The sequence below is a fragment of the Lemur catta genome, chromosome 15 (assembly GCF_020740605.2).
Source record: "Lemur catta isolate mLemCat1 chromosome 15, mLemCat1.pri, whole genome shotgun sequence".
In the NCBI taxonomy this organism is placed as follows: domain Eukaryota; kingdom Metazoa; phylum Chordata; class Mammalia; order Primates; family Lemuridae; genus Lemur; species Lemur catta.
Window position 1 is genome coordinate 43,893,908 of NC_059142.1, and position 21,642 is coordinate 43,915,549.

At 58.9% G+C, this 21,642-nt stretch overlaps 1 protein-coding gene across 2 annotated transcripts; it reads left to right on the plus strand.

Moving 5' to 3' along the window:
- The first annotated feature begins 1,777 nt into the window (after positions 1-1,777).
- On the plus strand, positions 1,778-20,592 carry KCNH6 (potassium voltage-gated channel subfamily H member 6). Of its 2 annotated transcripts, XM_045525952.1 has the most exons (14): positions 1,778-1,853; positions 2,624-2,854; positions 7,852-8,013; positions 8,108-8,313; positions 9,844-10,269; positions 11,565-11,719; positions 11,879-11,964; positions 12,935-13,134; positions 13,266-13,518; positions 16,607-16,800; positions 18,282-18,366; positions 18,907-19,069; positions 19,770-19,956; positions 20,317-20,592. In XM_045525952.1, the coding sequence occupies exons 1-14, from the start codon at positions 1,778-1,780 to the stop codon at positions 20,590-20,592; spliced, it is 2,700 nt and encodes an 899-aa protein (XP_045381908.1). The 2 variants fall into 2 exon arrangements, with proteins under 2 accessions (XP_045381908.1, XP_045381907.1); XM_045525951.1 differs by having other exon boundaries at positions 11,565-11,964.
- Positions 20,593-21,642: the final 1,050 nt, after the last annotated feature.

The window sequence follows — 21,642 nt, forward strand, 5'->3', positions numbered from 1 at the left end:
TAGTGCTCTTCCTGAGTTCCGGCTAAACCAAGCACTTTCCACTATAGCCCCAGGCTCTACAGCACCCTGTTTTGATGTCTCTGTCATGCTTTTACTGCTGCAAGGTCCTTATCTGCCCCCATAAACTAGCTGTCAGCTCTATAAGAGTTGGACACACATCAGGAGTGTGCTCCTGTGTAACACCCATAGTCAGCACAGGCCATAGCACACAGTGGGGACTTGGAAAATGCTTGAATGAGGAAGTGAGTGAATGAGTGTATCACTGCCCAAGTCCCTTCTCAGAGCTCAGCATGCCACGCACTGAGCCCCTGAGAAACAGCTCCGCCTTTCCTCCACAGCCAGCCTGCCTCCTGACATACAGGGGCAGCCAGGACACCTCTGTCCCCCAGGAGGCCACACTCACAGCCCTCCCATTCCCCAGCCACAGTGGCCAATGAGGACCCCTCCAGCATTGTGGCTCTGTGTGGCAAAGGCACACCAAACCCAGGACTCCAAGCCTCTCACCAGGACTCCAGGCAAAACCTCACTGAGCCTCCTTGTCCATCCTCCCTCCCTCACCCACTAGTGTAAAGTTTATTTCACCAGAATATTTCCTTTATGTCTAACTGCTAAAGAACTTGGTTGTTCATCAATTAAATCTAGATGTCCAAAATGACATCTGAGGGTCTTTATCCCTTTTCTCCAAACTCACCTCTCCCACCCCCCAGCTCAGTCCCTCTGTGCTGACATCACCCTCAGCCCTTGCCTAAGTGCATGAATGCCCCATTTGAATGCTTGCCCTCCAAGGCCTGGCTCAACATTGGTCACTGAGCAAAAACTCCAAGCCCACGGAGATGTTCAGTGAATGGTGGTCTCCTTCTCCTCCTCCTTTCCAAGAAGGCTCTTTCAATAAACCTCACCCCACTTCCATCTGCTTCTTCTAGTATGTTCATTTTCAAGCAGTACTCAGACACTTTTATCAGTGGTCACTTGCTAATAGGTGGTTTTAAATCTGTTCTCCTTCCAAGCTGTGCCTGTAAGCTAAGAGCTCCGAAGAAGGCACCTTATTGCATATTTCTTGTGCTTCGTGTGTACTCCTGCCCATCCTACCAGGACCAGGCCCTGGCTGGGCTTGCCAGCAGCAGCTCTGCATGGGCACTGGGTCTCAGCTGGAAGGCAATTGTTAAGGGCAGGCAAGAGGCCTAACGGTACCATTGCCAGGGCCAGGCGCAGTGGTCAGACCCAGGAGAGAGCCTGCAGCAAAGAGCACCTGAGGCCCCTAACAACCCCTTCTGCCGCCCCCTCCCCTGCCTGGGACACTTCCCTGCTCTGGGAGGGGGGACTGCCCTTCAGGATCTGGAGGGGGTCCAATAGGTGCTGAGGCCGCTGGTCACTGGGACAGAAGCAAAAGGTCCTCTGAGAAGCCCTCCCCTATTCCCGGCCCGACACCCCGCCCCGCCCCCTGGGATTCAGAGCCCCGCCCCCTGGGACTCAGGGCCCCGCCCAGGCCCTGCTCGTCCCGGACAAGTTGCCCCGCCCGGCCGACCCCGCCCCGCCGCCGGCGCGCGGCTCCTTTCAGCACCGCGGCGCGGACAGCTCCGGGCGGGCGGCGAGGGGCGGAGGCGCGGCGAGCGGCGGTCCGGGAGGGAAGACGCAGAAGGGCGGGCGGGGCGCGGAGCCCGGCGGCCCTCCCCGGGGGCGGTGCCCACCCGGAGCCCGACGCCGCGGAGCCCGAGGACAGGCGGAGACGCGGGGAGCCCGGGGCGCCTGTGGCTCCGGGCAGGGGCCGCGGCGGAAGATGCCGGTTCGCAGGGGCCACGTCGCTCCCCAAAACACTTACCTGGACACCATCATTCGCAAATTCGAGGGCCAGAGTGAGTGTGTGTGTTGGGTGGGGGGACGACCTGAAGTCCTGCTTCGGTGGAAGGAGGAACCAGATCCCTTTACTAACTTCCAATGGGGCAAGGTGGTGGGTGCCCCATGCTGAATGCAAAATCCTTCCTCTGATGTCCCGAACACCTCTCCTCCAGCGGGACCCACTTACTTCAAACGCTGTCTTCTCTTCTGGAACAGGAGGGGCAGAGTGCAGCCCTCCCCCTTCCCACAGAGCTGTTTTCTTGCGCCCCAAGCCCTGACCTCCCCTTCCAGTCCCTGCCCCATTCCTCACCCCTGTCTGTTTCTCCCACCCCTTCTTCTAGAGGTTTCCCTGAGTCCTTCCTTTTCATCTCCTAACCCTGGTCTTCCCAGGAGCTCTCCCCAGGCCTGACCCCCATCTGGTCACATCCCTGCTCCCCTGTCATGGCCCCCCTTCCCTACACCCAGGAGGCCTTGAGCCTTCTTCCCTCTTCAGACCCTTCCTGCCCTGGCCTTTCCGCAATTCCCAGGCCTATTCCCCCTTGCCCACCTCTCTGGCCACCATCCTGTACCCTGTCCCGATCACCCTCCTCATTACTGCCAGGAGTGCTGATGACTGTGGCCTCCTTGGTCTTCCCACCCTCTCTAGACCTGACCCCTCCCATTCTGGTCATTGTCCTGCTGCCACATCTAAATCCCCCTCCCTGCCGCCAAGAGTCCTATCATCTTTCCCTCTCTGCTGCCCAGTCCCAGCTGCCCTGGTCTTTTCACCTCCCACCTCCCACCGCAGGTCGTAAGTTCCTGATCGCCAACGCTCAGATGGAGAACTGCGCCATCATTTACTGCAACGACGGCTTCTGCGAACTCTTCGGCTACTCCCGCGTGGAGGTGATGCAGCAACCATGCACCTGCGACTTCCTCACGGGCCCCAACACCCCCAGCAGTGCCGTTTCCCGCCTGGCGCAGGCCCTGCTGGGGGCCGAGGAGTGCAAGGTGGACATCCTCTACTACCGCAAGGATGGTGAGGCACACTGGGGCCAGAGGTTCTGCAGGGCACTGACCCAGGGACCAGACAGCCTGGACAAATCCTGTTTCCTCTAGGGGCCTCAGTTTCCTCATCTGTAGGGGAAAGCAATGGGCATTGAATGTGATCTCTTCTGAGGTCCTTTTCTGGGACTAGACTCCAGGCTGAGCCACCGACTGCTCCTGGCCTGGGGCAGGGCCTCCTGCTCCACCATCCCTCCCCCATGTCCCTGGTCTCCTGGCCTTCCACTCTGTCACTGTCAGCCCCAGCTGTCAGGCAGCTGGGACGGAAATTAACCTTCCCTCATCTCCGTCTGCTTAGGGATTAGGGGAGGAGTCACCCCCTCAAGGCCTCTGTGGCCACGCAAGGGATGGGGGCTGCTGGCTGGGAAAGAGGGGTGGGCCCAGCTCATCCAGCCCCAGTTCTTTGGAGAGATGAGGTCTGGAGCTTGCCCCAACTAGGAGGCTCGCCCAGATGGAGTTCTGGTTGTTACTGCCAGCCTGAGCTTACTGCAAGCAGAACAGGAACTGAGGACAGAGTTCAGCAGCCCTTTGTGATCCTCCCTCCAGGACCACAGGGTCCCCATTGGACCTGGGGGGATGGGTGGGAACTCAGATCAGAGGCTGAAAATCCCTTGGAAATCTCCTGGATCAATGGCTCCCAACCTGGCTCTGCATCAGAATTACCTGGGGCATGTTTTCCAAAACATGCCTTCCCTGGAGAGAGGCTGACTCAGAAAGTGTAAGATGAGGCCAAGCAGGTGTATTTGGAAAAATCTCCCTGGTGGTTCTGATGTTCTGCCAAGTTTAGGAACCACTGGCTTAGATAAATCCCTCTGTATCATGGGAGTGGAAGGGCCTTGCCTGAGATCCCACTCCTAGAGTCCAACCTGGAGCTGGAACCCAAATCTTTGAATTCCTCCTTCAGAGATGTCTGTTCTGAGAGATCCCAAGAGGGCAGAAAGGGCCCCAATGGTCTCTGTGCTTGGAAGCAGGACCTTTGGGGAAAGAAGCCCCTAGACAAGGGAAGCCCCTGGGGAAGGCAGGCAGGAGGCCACCTGGGTACAGATAAAGGGCAGGTGCCTTTGGATGGGGACTGAGGGGTGCTGGGTGCTGAGAGCCTGGGTTCCAGGGGCCTGGTGTGTGTGTGGAACATGAGTGTGAGTGTGAACATGGGCATGTGTGTGCTTGCATTTGTGTGTGTGTGTGTGTTTATGGGCTTCTGGGGACCCCTGGGGCAGGTCCTGGCTGTCCCATGGCTATACCTGCTGCTGCCACCCAAGTGAGTAGCAGGTGGGAAGTACAGAAGGCATTCAGGGCACTGGGAAGAATCTGGCTTAGTTTGGCAGCACTCACAGGGTTAATGAAGTCAGAATATTTTTAAAAGCTGCAACCTCACCTCCTTACATCACTGTAGGGAGGAGGTGACAGTCAGGGGAGTGAGAAGGGTCCTGGAGGAACAAGATGGGATGGCAAGAAATGAGCAAGGGTAGCAGGTCCTTTCTGTCCCTCTCCTTGACTCCAGAGCTCTACCTGGGCCCCAGAAGGTTGAGGGCTAATCCTAGATTCCTAGGGATGTCAGATCAGGGATCTTGGTGTCCCCTCAGCACTCTGCAGGTTCCTGGGCAGAGACAGAGGTCACGGCCAGTCTTTGGCCCCCTGAGATCAGGACTCAGGTCTTCAGAACCCTGCTGGGGTCCTCCATCCATCAGAAGGGAACTAGGAACCTAGTCCTGGAGGCCCTGGTGAAAGTGGGAAATTGCCTACATACTTACATACTTATGGTGCACCCTGAGTCCCCACCTACTCGCACCCCACCCTCAGCCCTTCCCTATCCTGTTGCCCAAGTCTTTGATCACCTGAGCCTTCCTGAAATTGGACTGAAATCCAGAAAAAGGAGTTTCCTGGCCCACATTACCCTAAGGGAAGGATATAGTGCTCAGATAAGTTCACCTTAAGGTCCACTCTGACCATGTGATCCCTTTTTTTTTTTTATCACATTCACATACATCTTACAGTCCTGTGGAGGGGCATCCTAATGGCTCCTCAGGTCAATACCTTCCCTTCCCCCCACCCCCAACTCCAGGGAGGTGGGAAGGGGTCCTGAATGGATCTCTAGCTGATTTATGTATAATCCTCTTTTACTCTAAAGGGGTAATCCACTGAAAATTCTCAAAGTCAGAGTGGAGGGTCTGTGTTTTATGCAGCTGCATAAAGTTGGGCTCAAAGAAGCCAGGAAACTTGGCAAAAACACCCCAAGGACAGAGCACAGAGACCCCAGGAAACTGGCTCTTCTCCTATCTGCCTTTACTAGGAAAAGTAAGAACCTACCGATAAGGAGGATGGGGATTGTTGGAGGACTAGAACCAGTGACAGTCTGGAGGGAGAGATGGAGAGTTCTCAGATCTCCCCACTCTCATCCCCACTTGTCCCTGGTAGGCACCTGCCAGAGGGCCCAGTCCTCCCTGCCTTTGCTGGGTGGTCTTCTCTGACGATCCCAAACCAGAGGGTGCCCTAATCCCCACGCCAGACTAGAGGAAGGTTAGGGCTTCTCCAGTCCTCAGCTCTGGGTGAGGACAGGGCACTCTCTGCCCCCACCCTCCCCTGCTGTTTTCCACACGCTCACCCGTGAATGCCAGGAGGGCCAAGCTGGAGGCAGCATGTAGCAGCCACCCTCTTAGTGGCAGCCTGCTGTAGCACCAGCCCCTCCCTGAGGGCTCCCACAGTGCTGGATGGGGTGTGCGTAAAGACAACAAGGAGGCTGAGAGGAGAGAGCGAGGGCCAGGGTGGGGAGCGGGTGTGATGGATGAGAGACCTAAAGAAGGAGCACATTTGACCGGAAGAGAAGAGCAGAGAGGAGTGAGGTGTCCAAGGGGGCAGACAAACCCGCCACCCTTGGTCAGAGAGTCGGTGCTAGGAGGAGCCTGGGAAGGGAGAAGACTGTGGCTTTTCCTCCAGGGACTGGGCAAGGGCACAGGGACACTGCCACTCCTGGGTACAACCTAAGACAATACACTCACCTACTTCCAGTCACCCAGACACAGTTACTTGTGGGCTCTGAGCCATGGGTAAGCAAGGACAGCCTGGGGCGGGGGTAGAGAGAATGCTCTGGACTCTTCCAAATTCTCATAGCCTCCTGTCTGCCTACCCCAGAGGCAGCAAGCATGGGGGTGGGGCATGGGGTCCCAGGCACCAACCCCCACCCCTCCCCAGCCCTCACTGCTGTGATGGGCTGGTGTTTGGTCCATTCCCAGCCGCAGTTTTCCAACTGCATCCCTTTCCTGACAGCATCAGTTGTTGGGTGCAGCCACTCTAAGACTGCGCAGCCCCCGGCAGCATAGACAGGCTGGAGGCCCTGCCCCTCTGCCCAGCTCTTCCTTCCCCTCCCCCACCAGGCCAGATCTCTGTAGTGCCAGGGAGATTGAGGATACAGTCTGGCCTTTGGGAGAAGTGTCCCAGGCCACTGGCCAAGGAGGTTTCCTGGCTAGATCCCAATGTCCAAGCCTCGCCATGTCCCTGGCTGATGAGAGTGACAGGCTCTGGCCTGGGACTCAGGGCCTGTAGCACTCTGAGCCCAGGAGTGCGTCAGGCCAGGCAGGCAGCCTCTCCCCGGTGTGGATGTCTCCCCTGGGCCCAGACAGCAGCTGGCAGATGGCTGCCTAGTGCCTGGGAGGCCAGGAATCTGATCTAGGAGATTCCTGCTCCATGGGAGGAACGTGAGAAGGAGGATGGGGGTGGCTCAGCTACACCCCAGCTCTGATGCCTGGGAGGAGGGGCTGAGGGAAGTGACCACTAAATAGGGTGTCTAGTGAAGAGTGATTCTAAAGGTCCCCAAAATAGCAATACTCCTGCCAGCCAGGCTGGGTCCCGCATGTTTACACACACACGCTTGCATTCACTCAGTCAACACACAATACCTGGGACAGGTAAGACAGAACCAAACCCGCCCCCAGGGAGGGCAGCTATGCCCTCTGATTTGCATGGTCACCTGAGGCCCCTGCTACCTGCCAGCAGTTTGAGTTGAGGGATGTAGGACCCCCATAGAGGGAGACTCACAGGGCACCGTCCACAGGCTGGGGCTCTGGGGCAGATGGCATTTTAGCTGGTGTTCTACCCACCAGTGGGAGCTGTGGCGAAACCCTGGAGCAGAGATAGGGGCAGAGACTGTGGCCTGAGAGGCACGTGGCGCCAGCAGCTGGGGCTGGGCTGCCCAGAGGGGTGGAGCAGGTGGCTGGAGAGGCCTCCTGCCCTTACATGGCCATCTCCCTCCCTCTCTGGCCTTCAGGCCACTGCTCTGCCTGCTCCCTGGGCCCAGCCTCTGCCTTGGGACCACACACTCCTCCCAGGCTGGAAGCAGCAGCCTGGCCCTGGCCTCAGCGCCCTCCTCCCAGACAAGCGCCTTCCCTTTTCTGAGGTGTTATGGCTGACAACCCCAGCAAGTCAGTTTCTCAGAGCCCCAGGCTGTCATCTGCAGAACAGGGGTCTATGCCTGCCCCCAAGGACCACCTCAGTGTGATGCAACAACTGGCCCTGTGCCCAGCACTTAGTGTGTTTCAACAAGTTCCTTCTGGCGTCAGGGGAGCAGAGCATCTTTGTGGGATGGGGATGAGGTTGCTGAGCCCAGGGGTCAGCCCAAGCTACATGGGGTAGAATGCCCAGCCTCACCTCCCTACTTAATCCACCTCCATCTGCTCAGCTTTAATTACAGCAGAAGCAAACCTCGAGGTTAAGCCGTGAGCTGAGGGAGCATGGACTTGGACCTGATGCCGCATCATCTCCTAATGAGCAGCTTAGCACTCTCCCACCTCTGCCCTGTGGGTGGGACACCGGCTGGGCAGCCTCACCCACCCTCTGCCCAATAGCTCTGGTCCCTGTCCAGGCCCCAGTAGCTGCCCTTAACCTGACCTTCACTCAGCCTCCTCCATAGCCAGGTCACTGCAGGAGGGGAGACCTCAGGGACCACCCTCACCTCCACCCCCACACTGGTGTTTGCAGCCTCCAGCTTTCGCTGCCTGGTGGACGTGGTGCCCGTGAAGAACGAGGACGGGGCTGTGATCATGTTCATCCTCAACTTCGAGGACCTGGCCCAGCTCCTGGCCAAGAGCAGCAGCCGCAGCTTGTCCCAGCGCCTGCTGCCCCAGAGCTTCCTGGGCTCCGGTGAGGCTGGTGTGGGCGGTGGTGGTGGTGGGAGGGGCACGTGGGGTCACCTGGTCCCCAGCTCTGGCTGCTCTGACCCTGGCCCTGGTTCCAGAGGGCTCTCACGGCAGGCCGGGCGGGCTGGGGCCTGGCCCGGGCAGGGGCAAGTACAGGACCGTCAGCCAGATCCCGCAGTTCACGCTCAACTTCGTGGAGTTCAACCTGGAGAAGCACCGCTCGGGCTCCACCGCCGAGATCGAGATCATTGCGCCCCACAAGGTGGTGGAGAGGACGCAGAATGTCACCGAGAAGGTCACCCAGGTGCGGACCTGCAGGGCAGGGTGGGCAGGGCTGTGCTAGGCCTCCAGGGTCCCCTCCCAGGTCCCGGGTCCAGGCTATTCTGGGGCCTCAGGCTTGGCCAGCCCCCTAGTGTCTGGTCCGAGCCCCTTGAGACTCCTGCTTGAGTTTGATTCTTTAAACCTACAGGCTGCACTGAGGCCAGGGCCCTGATGCCCGGCTCCTGGAGCCAGGGGAGCTTGGGGTCAGTGTGGCTGCAGAGCAGTGCCACCTCCTAGGCCTGGAGGAGCAGGGGCGGGGTGAGGCTGGACACACAGGCCACCATAGGGACCTGCCTGGGCTCTGCCAGTCACAGGGAAGGAGAGACAGAGAGGGGACGTGTTAGGGCCAAACAGAGGCCCAATGAGCGGAGGGGAGGGAGAAGGGCTGCTCCCCCAGCCCTGCTCCTGCTCCTTGCCTTTGACATGACCGCCACCCAACACACAGCACACAGGGTCCTCTTGCGTGCCAGGCAGAGATGGGGCAGGGCTGTCACCTCCAGCTCTCTCTGATCAGCTTCCTGAGGACCAGGCCCTGAATGCCCCCTCCCCATGCAGCCCCTCCTTGGCCAGCCCAAGCAAACTTCCCTGGGTTCTCTGTGTCAGCTGACCCCACTGTCCCTTGTTCTGGGGCCTGATGGCCTGGCCATTCCTGAGGAGATGCAAAGAGCCATGCCTGAGACTCCAGTGACAGAATCCTGGCACTGACTCACTTGTGACCTTGGGCAAAGAGCCCCACCCTTTGCTGGGCCTTCAGGGGTCTTATCTGCGGGAAGGAGCTGGGCTAAGTGGGCTAAGAGGACCCACTTGACGTGGAGAAGCCCTGGCCCCAGGAGGTAGACGCAGCTCTGAGTCATAGAGGGGCCTGGGCCAGGGCAGAGCATGGGAAGGGCCTGCTCCCGGCTTCCCCTGGGGCTGTCCCTTCACGGGGGCTCTTTCCCTCCCTGTGACTTTTCATCTGAAGCACAGCTGGTGCTGGAACCCGGTGTCGGGGAGACCACTCAGCCCCTCACTGAGTGCAAGGACCCTGGGGAAGGGGGGACACCAGGCTGCAGTGCTGGGCCCTCTGAGGTCAGCAGGGTGGCCCAACAGCATGACCCTGGGAAGCCCACCCTTGCTTCCCTAAGGCCCCTTAGATTTGTGCTGCTAGTGGTGGCTGCTGTGACAGGGGCTGTCACGGAGGGCAGTCATGCTCCTGTCTGGCTCCCAGTCCCAGCCCCCTGGCCCTCCCCTGCCCCACCTCCACCCACTCTAGGAGGATGATTCTGAAGGAGCCTGTAAGCTTCAAACTGGGGGCCCCTGTGGGACAGAGCTGCACCCCTCGTCCCGCCTCCCACGTCCTCCCTCTGCACTTCCTCCCAGCACATCTGCCCCCTAGTCTGTCCCCTCCCCATGCTCCCCCACCCAGCTTTCCCCCATCCCCCACCCCAGCCCTTGTCTCCCACCCTCTCCCACCGCTCCCTGCCTGGGCCTAACCCTCTGTCTCACGAGTGAGCGGTGGCCGCCCCACCTGCAGGTGCTGTCCCTGGGCGCAGACGTGCTGCCCGAGTACAAGCTGCAGGCGCCGCGCATCCACCGCTGGACCATCCTGCACTACAGCCCCTTCAAGGCCGTGTGGGACTGGCTCATCCTGCTGCTCGTCATCTACACGGCCGTGTTCACGCCCTACTCGGCCGCCTTCCTGCTCAGCGACCAGGACGAGTCTCGGCGCGGGGCCTGCGGCTACACCTGCAGTCCGCTCACCGTGGTGGACCTCATCGTGGACATCATGTTTGTCGTGGACATCGTCATCAACTTCCGCACCACCTACGTCAACACGAATGATGAGGTGGTCAGCCACCCGCGCCGAATCGCCGTCCACTACTTCAAGGGCTGGTTCCTCATCGACATGGTGGCCGCTATCCCCTTCGACCTGCTCATCTTCCGCACTGGCTCCGATGAGGTGAGCAGAGCCCATCCAGGCCGGCAGCCGTGGCTGTCCCCTGTGCCCTAGCCCCAAGGCCTCCCTGCCTCACAGTGCTGGGTGCAGAGTCCCTGGCATCCGCTTTTGCCAAAGCAAGTGGAGGTGGCAAGGGGGACATTTGTCACCAGCGGAGCCTGTGCCCCCAGGCCCAGGTGCCAGCCCTCTGCCCCTCCTTCTGAGCAGGCCCTTCTGTGCCCCAGGATTCTGTCCCCTCAGTCCCAGCTGACTTCCCAACCGCGCTCACCCTGGAGTGAGAAAGAGAATCCACACGCTACTCCCTGAGGGCAGCCTGACCCCTTCGCGCCCCAGCCCCTCTGCTGTGCCCACTCTGCTCCTGCACTTGATGTGAGAGCACTGTCATGCCCTTCCCAGAGCGTCTAGTCGCACTTCCTCCCCCTGCCCCATCTCCTCAGGATCAGTTTCCCCTCAAATCAACTCTGCCTTCTGTGTTCCAGTCACCCCAGCATGTCAGCAGGGGGTGCTCCAGAGCCCCCCTTCCAGCACCCCCAGCAATCCATTGCCAAGTCCTCACCCCCAACCCCCACTGCCCCTGCCTGGACGCTGAGTGGCCTTCTCATTCACCCCTGCCCCAGACCCACACCCCAGCCTCCTGCCCCTCCACACTGCAGCCAGAGGGAGCTTCAGATCCCTCACCTGACCCTGTCACTCCCCCTCAGAACCTTCAAGGGCTCCCCAAGGCCTACAGAATAACAGCCACGCTCGCTCGTTATGGGTGCTGAGGCCCACGGAGCAGCCCCTGCCTACCCTCCCTTTCCCAGGCATGTTTCTCACTGCTCTGCCATCTCCCACTCTGCACTCCAGGCTGCGGTGACACACTTGGTTTCCCAGGAGGGCCACACCACTTCACACCTCCACCTCCATGCCTCTGCTCCGGCTGCTCCCTGTGCCGGGAGTGCCCTTTCCCTCTCCCTCCTGTCTGCCTGGAGACCTAGCCTCCTCTCTCAAGACTCAGCTCACGTGTCACCTCCTCTTAGAGGCCTCCCCTGACCTGCCCCTGCATTCCTGCCCTTCCTTTCCCAGGTGCTCACACTGGACTCCTTTCCTAGCAACCAGAACAGTGTTTTGAGCTTTAGGCCGGGATCATTAAGGTCCCACACTATGCCTCCCTGCCAAGTGCCTGGCCCAGAGCAGGTTCTCCATAAGTGTTTGTTGACTGACTATGTGATTGCATGCATGAGAGAACAAAGGTGGGCTTGAGCACACTCTTTCAAGGGCTGACCCCTAGTCCTGTGGCCCTCTCCCTGCCCCTGCAGACCACGACCCTGATTGGGCTACTGAAGACAGCGAGGCTGCTGAGGCTGGTGCGTGTGGCACGGAAACTGGACCGCTACTCTGAGTACGGGGCAGCTGTGCTCTTCCTGCTCATGTGCACCTTTGCGCTCATCGCTCACTGGCTGGCCTGCATCTGGTATGCCATTGGCAACGTGGAACGGCCCTACCTGGAACCCAAGATTGGCTGGCTGGACAGCCTGGGTGTGCAGCTCGGCAAGCGCTACAATGGCAGCGACCCGGCCTCGGGCCCCTCGGTGCAGGACAAGTATGTCACGGCGCTCTACTTCACCTTCAGCAGCCTCACGAGTGTGGGCTTCGGCAACGTCTCACCCAACACCAACTCCGAGAAGGTCTTCTCCATCTGCGTCATGCTCATCGGCTGTGAGTGGGATCTCATGCCATGGTCTTACCCCTGGAATTCTGTTTTTGGTTTTGTAATGAAGTATGACATAACACACAGAAACAATTCACGCAGTACACTGATCCTAAGTGTGCAGCACAATGAATTTTTTGCGTTTGTGTACACCAATTAGTCACAGAATTTAACACCCACACAGCCCTCAACATATGCCAGGCACCAAGACCAGCTACATCATATGCAGGGCCCGGTGCAAAATGAAAACGTAGAGCCCCTTGTTAAAAATTTATTAAGAATTTTGAGATGGTGACAGCAAGGCATTTAATCGAATGCAGAGCTCTTAGCACAGGGCCCCCTGTGACTGCATAGGTTGCAGGTCCATGAAGCCAGCTCTGTCAGGCAGTCCTTTAAACGCATCACAAAATCCTACCTTTCATTCCCCTCTAAGCCCAGTTTGCAGAGTGAGAACCGAAGGTCCCAACTTGCCAGAGGGCACCGGCTAGGAAGTCTCTGCCACCCAGTTCCATCCAGCCCAGGTGGTCCTTGCACTGAGCTGCCTGCCTCCCAAGACACCTGCTTTAGGAACACAAGAGGCAGCGTGGAATTTTACACGTAGATTAAATTGTCATGTTCCAAGTATTTAGAGATGTGAAAGCCCAGAAAAACAAAAACAGGAAAAAAAATGGGTGAAAACAAGACATCAAGAGTTTTCTCTTTATTACATTTTTACAACTTGAAGGATAAAACAAATCTGAACTTTAAAAAATCCACTGCTCTAGTTGTTTTTCTTCTCAGGAGTTTGGCCTCTGGGCCCGGGAAGATGCCAAAGAGGCACAGGGCAGAGGGAAGAGGGCAGGAAGTCCAGAGGCCCTTGTCCCCCAGATAAAGGGGTCCCTCACCAGGGGGCTCCCGGGGAGAGGGAGGAGGCCCTGGTGGTGCGCCTGGCCGGATGCCAGGAGCTCACTCCCGCCCCGCCGCCGCCCCCGCCCCCAGCGCTCATGTACGCCAGCATCTTCGGGAACGTGTCTGCCATTATCCAGCGCCTGTACTCGGGCACCGCGCGCTACCACACGCAGATGCTGCGCGTCAAGGAGTTCATCCGCTTCCACCAGATCCCCAGCCCGCTGCGCCAGCGGCTCGAGGAGTACTTCCAGCACGCCTGGTCCTACACCAACGGCATCGACATGAACGCGGTGAGCCCCCGCCACTCTGGCCGATGCCCCAGGGGAGGCCAAGGTCCCGCGGAGAGCCCTCCCGACCCGCGCCCCCAGCCCCAGCCCCAGCCCCGGCCGCGCCCCGCTGGACTCGGCCGCCCGCCTCGCAGGTGCTGAAGGGCTTCCCCGAGTGCCTGCAGGCCGACATCTGCCTGCACCTGCACCGCGCGCTGCTGCAGCACTGCCCGGCCTTCAGCGGCGCCAGCAAGGGCTGCCTGCGCGCGCTCGCCGTCAAGTTCAAGACCACGCACGCGCCGCCCGGGGACACGCTGGTGCACCTCGGCGACGTGCTCTCCACGCTCTACTTCATCTCCCGCGGCTCCATCGAGATCCTGCGCGACGACATGGTCGTGGCCATCCTAGGTGGGTCAGGTGGGGTGGACCAGGCCCGTGGTGGGGGGCGTTGGCGGGGGTAGGGGGGCTGGAGAAGCCGTGCCTGGGCCACCCTCTTTCTAACGGGGGGTCGTGGCACCTTTTGCTGACCAGCCACGTGCCGAGCGTGTGCCACAGAGAGCTTTATAGCCAGCTCACTGAGTCCCTAAAACAACTCAGTGTTCTGCCATGGGGCCCATTTTCCTGCGAGGGAAGTTGAGGCTCACAAAGGTCATGCAAGTCAGTGGCCAAGTAGGGATTCCAGGGCTGCGAGTCTAGCGCACAAGCCCTGGTAGGCTCCTTCCTTCTTCCACTCTTACTGAGGTCAGGGTGACAGGCCAGGGGTCTGTCTCGGGTGGAGGGGACGTCCTGACTGGGTACCCCAGTCTCATTCAGTGCAGGTGCAGGACAGCTGGACACTTTGAGGGAAGGATATGAGCACTGGGCAGGGGACAGATTTGGATCACAAGTCTGCCACTTACCTGCTGTGTGACCTTGGGCAAGTCAGTTTACCTTTCTGAGCACCACAGCGCCTTCTCCTGGATTCTCATCTTCCTTGCCTATTCTATGATGTCATCTCCACATGAGTCTCCGACTCCAACTTCAGCCTTGCCCTCCGTTGGTGACCCGGCTCTCCTCCAGACCCTGGGACAGGTCCCCCTGGGGCTCCTCTGCCCACTCCTCTCCCTCTGGCCTGCTGGAGCTCTGACCTCTTCTCTTGACCCCACACCGTCCCCTGGGCCAGCTCTGTGCTCCCACTGCCTCAGCCTCCACCCAGAACCCCCAGAGCTCTGTCCTGCCCCACTGTCTCCTTAGACTGGAATATTCCATTCCTTCCTGGCAATGGCCACCCTGATATTCCACAGGCAAACCAAACTCAACATACCCCAACCTGAAATCCTCACCTGTCCTCAAAAGCAGCTCCTTTGGCATCCCCATCACCATGAACCATCCAGCCACTGCCCAGGCCAGAGTCAACCAAGGGAGCATCCTTCTCCCTCCCTGCCCCACTGCCCACGAGCCAGTCAGCCACAGAGCCCGCTCTGTGACCCTCATCAATATGTCCCCGTCCCACACCTGACTCCTTGTCCCTGCCTGGGTCCAGCCCTCTTGTGTCCTTCCTGGGCAGGTGTCAGGAGCTCCTTTCCTGTGGCCCTGTGTCTGATCTACCCCCATGTTTGTCTTCCACCTTTTGCCAGTGACCTGAAATACATATTCTCAAGCCTCTTCTGCTTGAGATCCTTCCATGGATGGTTCCCCATGGTGCGTTCGTGGCATGCACAGTTCTCCCCATCTGGCCACCCTAAATTCTACCACTCTCCCCCTGGCACTTCATGCTCCAGCCATGCAAACTATTTAGGGTTCTCTAAATCTGCCTGTCTCCCTAACACCTCGGTGCCTTTGCACGTGCTGCCACTGTGCTGGGAGTGCCCTAGCCTGCGCTTCTGTCTGGCAGACGCCAGTCATCCTCCAAGGCTGGGCTCAAACGCAGGCTCCTCTATGAGACCTGCCCTCAATCCCAGCTTTCCTTAGAAGTGCCATCCACATGGGAGGGATAATGGGGTAATAATTATTATTAATAATTAAGAAGCTAGTCCAATTTAAGTTTCAGCTAGAGACATGAAATCCTCTCGTTTTGTCCTGAGTAGAAATAGACATTAGACCACATAATCTTTCATCTACTGGAAAACCATCATATTAAAATGTTGCCCAGATTTCAAGCTTCAAAGTTGCATGTGCGATCCTGGTGAGTCCCTTCCTCTGTGAATGACCTTTGATCCTGTTCCCTCAGGTGGGGGGCATGTCCCGGCCTCCCTCCATCCCTCTACTCTGTGCTAAACCATTAGCACCCCTCCCAACCCCCGCACAGTACCACCAGGCTGCGAGGGCTGGACTTTCCTGTCGGGGGTGGGAGTCAATGTGGTCACTGTCCACGGCACCCCTGGTCCTGGGCTCTCTGCCCCTCAGCCCTGGCCATGCTGTGCTGACCACACGCTGTTTCTTCTGCCCAGATCGCCTTTCTCCTGGGGCCAGACACAGCACCCATTTCACTTGCTCTGTAAGCCCCGCCTCCCTGCTGCAGCCACCCCTGATAGGAGGAGCCCCTCCCTCCTCCATGGCCCTGGGCTCTTGGCTCTCCCCTGTTCTAGGGCTCTGTAGATCATTCTGCAAACTTGTTGGCTGCTTCCAGGCCTGTCTTGCAGGGATTTGGGAGGCTACTTGTGAGTGGGACAGCAACTTGTTCATGTTTATATCCTGTGGCCAGCATAGCAGCTGGTGCCAGGAGGGCTCAATACCCTTCCGCATAGCCTGAGCATCACCCTGTGTCCACGCTGTGACATCCCTCCTTCCTAATGTCTTGCATTGACCTTGTCTGGTGCCACTTGCTTTTCAAGGAACTTTCTTGAGCGTCACCTCATGTGCTTCTCTGAACAGCCAGTGAGGTAGGCAAGGCAGAGATAGTCAGACCCATTTTAGAGATGAAAACTCTGGGGTCCAGAGAGGGGGAGTGACTTCCCTGGGCTCCCCTGCCAGGGCCACGCTGCTTGGCTGGCCCCTTGGCTGGCCCCACAACGGGGAGTGAGAAGACAAACAGAAGCCTCGGGCCCTGCGCTGGGGGAGCTGGGTGCTGCTGGCCTTGGGTCCCCTGCACCCTGCTCCACAGCACCGGCAATTTGAGGAGAGCAGTGGGGGAGGCTGGGCAGGGAGACTTTAGTGCCCCTAACTGCTCACTGTCCCCTGGGTGGGAGTGGGGACAGAGCCAAAGAGTGTGGACGTGAGGAGGGGGACACTGATGGCGGCTGGCTCTGGGGGCTTGGAGACAGTGAGAGGACCATGTGCCAGGTCAGAAGTGGCTCTGAATGGACCTCTGTGGCACTCAGAGGACAGGGACCCCTTCCCCCTTCTCCCCAGCCAGCACAGCCAGCACTGTCCCCACAGCTTGATCCTGAGCACCAGCCCCCAGCCTGGCAGCAGCCCTGAGGTGGGAAGAGGCCACAGTCAAGGGACCCTCAGGGAGGCTGCTCATGAGGGAGCATGGAGCCAGACCTGAAGGGCCCACCACCCCTCTGGCTGGCAGGGAAGAACGACGTCTTTGGGGAGCCCGTCAGCCTCCATGCGCGGCCCGGCAAGTCCAGTGCAGACGTGCGGGCCCTGACCTACTGCGACCTGCACAAGATCCAGCGGGCAGACCTGCTGGAGGTCCTGGACATGTACCCTGCCTTTGCGGACAGCTTCTGGAGTAAGCTGGAGGTCACTTTCAACCTGCGGGACGTGAGTCTGGGCCGAGCGGGCCAGGGTGGGTGGCAGTTCTCGGCCAGCTGGTGACAGGTAACACCCGGGCAGCCTGCTGAGGGGCCTGGCCTGCCTGGCCCAAGGGGACCCATCCAACCACTGCCTTCCTTTCAACCCATCCTCCACCTTTGGCCATAATTTCTTCTGTGCCTACCATGGCCAACATCATGCTAAATACAATGACAGCTACCACTGATTGAGCACTGGCTATGTGCTAAGGGTGGGGCTTCTTTTACAGGCTCTCACTGAGCCCTCTCCTTGCAATTGGTGTTATTATCCCCTTTTCCAGATGAGGAAACTGAGGGTCAGAGAGGATAAATAAATTGGCCAAAGCCATACAGCTAGCAAATGGCAGACCCAAAATATGCATTTGAGTTTGTCTAACTCCAGAGCCCAGGCTTCTCCCACACACCGTATGTACCAAGCTGAAAAAGTAGAGTGTCTGCCACCCTGAGGGCTCATAGCGGGAGAGGTGATGAAGCTGTCTCTCCCCTCAAGCTTATCGCTCAGTGGGGAGATTATAACTCCGCAAAAATACGGAGCACATAGTAAAGTAACCAAAGTCACAGGGTGTGCAGGGGAGACCACATATCTGTGGAGCTCAAGCGCCACAGGAGCCAAGGCCTCAAGCCAAGGAGCGGGACAGTCAGGACAGCCCCTGGGAGTGCCCAGAAGGGGCTTCATGGAGGAGGGGCCTGGGAAGGAGGGGGCAGGTGTGCCTGGCAGGCGGCTCCTCCCTCTCCTGTCACCCCCTCCCCTCGGCCTCAGGAGGAGGCTCTGCTGGCCCAGGCTGTGCCCAGCTCTGGAGGGTGGTGCTGAGCGGGTCTTCTTGCTGGGGACAGCCCTCCCTCCACTGTCCCCTCTGCTGCTCGCACCCTCCCCAGTCTTCCCCTTCCCATCTGACCTGCACAGGAGATGTCTGGTAAGAACCCTGCCTGGGGGGTCCCAGCCTCTGGGAGCCATTAGGTGGCCCCTGTGCCCAGTGGCTGGACACCAGGGTAGGAGGGATGTAGTCTCTGTGGCCTAGGTCATCTGCAACCCCCAAGTGACCCCAAGCCTCATGGTTCCAGGAGGGTGGGCTGCCAAGGACACTGCTGAGGGCACCTCCTGGGGTTTCAGAACAGTCTCCCCCCAGGAAACTCAGCATTGGCCCACGCTGGGGAGGGCGCACCGGGGCACTCGGGAAGGCGGCACTGCAGGGCAGCTCTTCTGCCTCCCCGCGGATCTTGCTGCTAAAGGCAGCCTCTCCCAAGACCTCTGCGGGGTCACCACGTGGCCGCACAGGCAATGCTTTCTACCTGCCTGCCCACCCTCCCAGGGGACAACCTGCAGGAAGCTGCCCCTGTCACCACTTTCTCACCTACTTGTGACAGGGCCATGGTGGGGGCAGGGCAGGGAAGAACCAAGAGGCCCCATCCCAGCTTTGGTCCCTGTTACTTGATGCTCTTGTTCCCCACAAGGCAGACGGGGGTCTCCAGTCATCACCCCAACAGGCTCCGGGCAGCCAAGACCAGCAAGGCTTCTTCCTTGGCAACAACCAGTCAGGTGAGCACAGCCAGCCCTGCCCCTGCCAGCATCTGCCCAGCATCCTGCGCTTCTGGTGTCCTTCCCATCCTGCCTCCCCAGCCCTTTGATGCGTGGAGGGGGCTCCCTCCCGGGGCCAGGGCCGGATCCTTTGCCCCCCTCCTCCCCACTCTCCCAACGCTGATGGCCTGTGTCCCCAGAGCTAGAGTGAGGGCTCACTGGTTCATGTGCTGCCCCCTGGGGTTCCACACCAAGGCATCAGGGGACTCACTGGGCTGCAGCTCCCTGGGCAGTGAGACCAGGGCTAGAAGTCCCCATCCTGCCAGCATCCCCCCTAAAGCGGGGGCCCCAGCTCCGTTCCCATGGCTATAGCCTCCTGGGTCCTAGAAGCCAGACCTCCATGGTGGAGGCCCTCGTGCTCCAGGGCACCCAGGTAAGGAGAGCCACTGCCCATGCCCTGTGTTCCCAGGGCAGGTAGGGAGCAGGGCACGGGCTCCGCTGAGGAGGGACAGCCTGTGGAACCAGCTGGATAGAGCTGAGGCTTCCCTTTCCCTCCTGCAGATGCAGCGCCTTCCCTGAGCGTCTCAGATGCATCTGGCCTCTGGCCTGAGTTGCTGCAGCAAATGCCCTCAAGGCACAACCCCCCAAACCCTCAGGGAGACCTAGACTGCTGGCCTCGGGAGCTAGGATCCCGGCTAGAGCAGCTCCAGGCCCAGATGAACAGGTGGGTGCCCAGCGGGCCAGGGCTGGGGCAGCTGCAGAGGGCAAGCCTAGCGGCGGGCTGGGCACAGGTGGCCCCTCCTGGTGGCTCAGAGGCATCACCCAGTGCCAGGTGGGTTTTAGAATGGCAGGCCCATTTAGCTGCAGGTCTCCCATCCCTGTCACTAAGCACAATTTCTTGGATGGCTTCCCCTAGCAAACCCTAGAACGTGTCAAGGAAGCCTTCTGGGGGAGGGGCACAACTATAAGCAGAAACAAATTCCGTGGGCCCTGGGAAAGGGGGTGTGGCCTGTGGGTGGCAGTGCTGTGGTGGTGGAGTTGGGGGCTTAGGGGCAGAACAGTCCTGGTTTCAAATTCTGGCTCTGTAACTTACCAGCAAGAGTGTGGGCAAGTTACTTAACCACTCTAGGCCATGGTTTGCCCCTTTATGAAATGGAGATAATTAGAATACCCATGTCAAAGCATCTTGCAGACTGCATGTTGTGAGCTTGGTGCCTGGTCATTGGTGTTATCAGAGTCAGGGATGTAGTAGGGGGAATTGGGATAGCAGCTATGGATCCTAGTGGGCCAAAAGCTTCAGGTAGGCCCCAGGCTGCCATTCCATTTGGCAGGAACAGTGTGCAGGTTCCAAAATTGAGAACTGCCCTCAGGACCTGAACTGCTCTCGCCAGCCCTGACCCTGACCACGGGGTTCTGTCTGGCAGGCTGGAGTCCCGCGTGTCCTCGGACCTCAGCCGCATCCTGCAGCTCCTTCAGAAGCCCATGCCCCAGGGCTATACCAGCTACATTCTGGAAGCCCCTGCAGCCAATGATCTGGCCTTGTTTCCTATGGCCTCAGCGACTCAGAGTCCAGGGCCCAGGCTGGCCCAGGGCCATCTGCCCCCTGCACAGGTGAGAGGTGAGGGGATCCCCAGGGGCTTGCCTGGAGGCAGCTCCATGCCTTCTCCAACCCCCAACTTGGTCTCATTGTGGCATCAGGCCCAGACCCTCTGTGGCCCCCATAGCAGCCATGGCTTCTGCTGTCTTCTTCTACAATTTGAGTCATGACAGGGCAGCCTAGACAGGGTGGTGGCAGAGCCTGGATTGTGACCACAGGCTCCACAGCTGGGGCAAGAGCAACAGGCCCCCAAGGTGTGGGAGGAGCAGGTACAGCTCTTGCTGTTCCCATCCCTGAAGTCAGGGTACATTAACCCACAGCCTGGCCTGGGGGGCTCCACACACTGGTGCATCCCTCCCTTTTGTCCCTCCCAGACCCCAGGCTTGGACTTGGACAAATATAGGCTGAAGCAGAACTCCTCCGAGATGCCTAACCTGGTCGTGGCAATGGACAAAATTCTGACACCATCCTTGGAACAGGAACAGCCTGAGGGGCTACTGTCACCCCTGGCCTCACCTCTGCATCCCCTGGAGGTACAGGGACTGGTCTGTGGTCCCCGCTTCCCCTCCCTCCCTGAACACCTTGGCTCTGTTCCCAAGCAGCTGGAGTTCCAGAGACATAGCTCAGATCCCGGATTTGCAGGGAGTTAAGGCCACTGAACCCCAAAATAAAAGACACCATGAGGGGATTGAAGGTGGGTGAGGTGACAGTTAAGGGTCATGGGGGAGGCAGACAGCTCCCAAGATGGGCCTCTGAAAACCATTCTCCTAGAGTAGCTATAAACTGCTGACCCAGGTGACCTAGGCTGGCATGGGTAAGAGGCTCAGGGCTTTTCCCAGCCTCCTCAGGGGCTCCGTTTGGACAGCAAGCCTGGAGGAGGGTGACAGAGCCTCTGGTTGGAGGCAGCTTACAGGATGGAGGGGTCAGTGAAGAAAGGAGAAGTCTCTGATCTACGTGAGAGCCTTGCTTTGGGCTGCGTGTGATCACCAAGCTCAGAACATCCACCACCTCGTGACCTGGCACCAAGGCCCAGGGTTGGTCAGACCTCCTTCCAAGAGCCTCCAACCCAGCTGGAGATGGAGGTGACCTCTGTGGTGGACATGTTGGATGTCGGGGCTGAGCTCTAGTCCTCAGCCCCTCTACGCCTGATGGTTCTATGATGACATCTGGGTCCCTTGAGGGGAGTGGAGTGTCATGCAATGAATAAAGTCTGCATATTTCATGTTGGCCCAGGTGTGTAACATATCTCAGGGGCATCAGGTCCTTGACTATGTTGTGGCCTTGTCCAAGCCCTTCTCATAAGGAGCTGGGACTCACCCCCTACCATATCCAGTGTGTTGGGGAATTGAAGGTAGCTTCCCTGGGCTCAGAAGCCCCTGGAGCCTGGGACTGTTGGCCAGGCTGGAGTGAAGGGAAGCAGAGGCTCAGGCTTGGTGGCCACAGGAAATCGTGACAACAGCCAGCATTTTCATAGCATTGTGCTATGGGCACCGTGATGACTGCTCTGCAGATATTAGTTCATCTGATCCTGCAAACAGTCCCTGGGGTCAGCATTATTATCTCCATTTTAGAGATGTGGGATCAGAAGCAGAGAGAGACTAGGAGCATGAGCAGGGCTTCTGGGGTGCTGGCACTGTTCTGTTTCCTGATCTAGGTGCTGGTTACATGAGTGTGTTCAGGTTACGAAAACGTGCACTTCT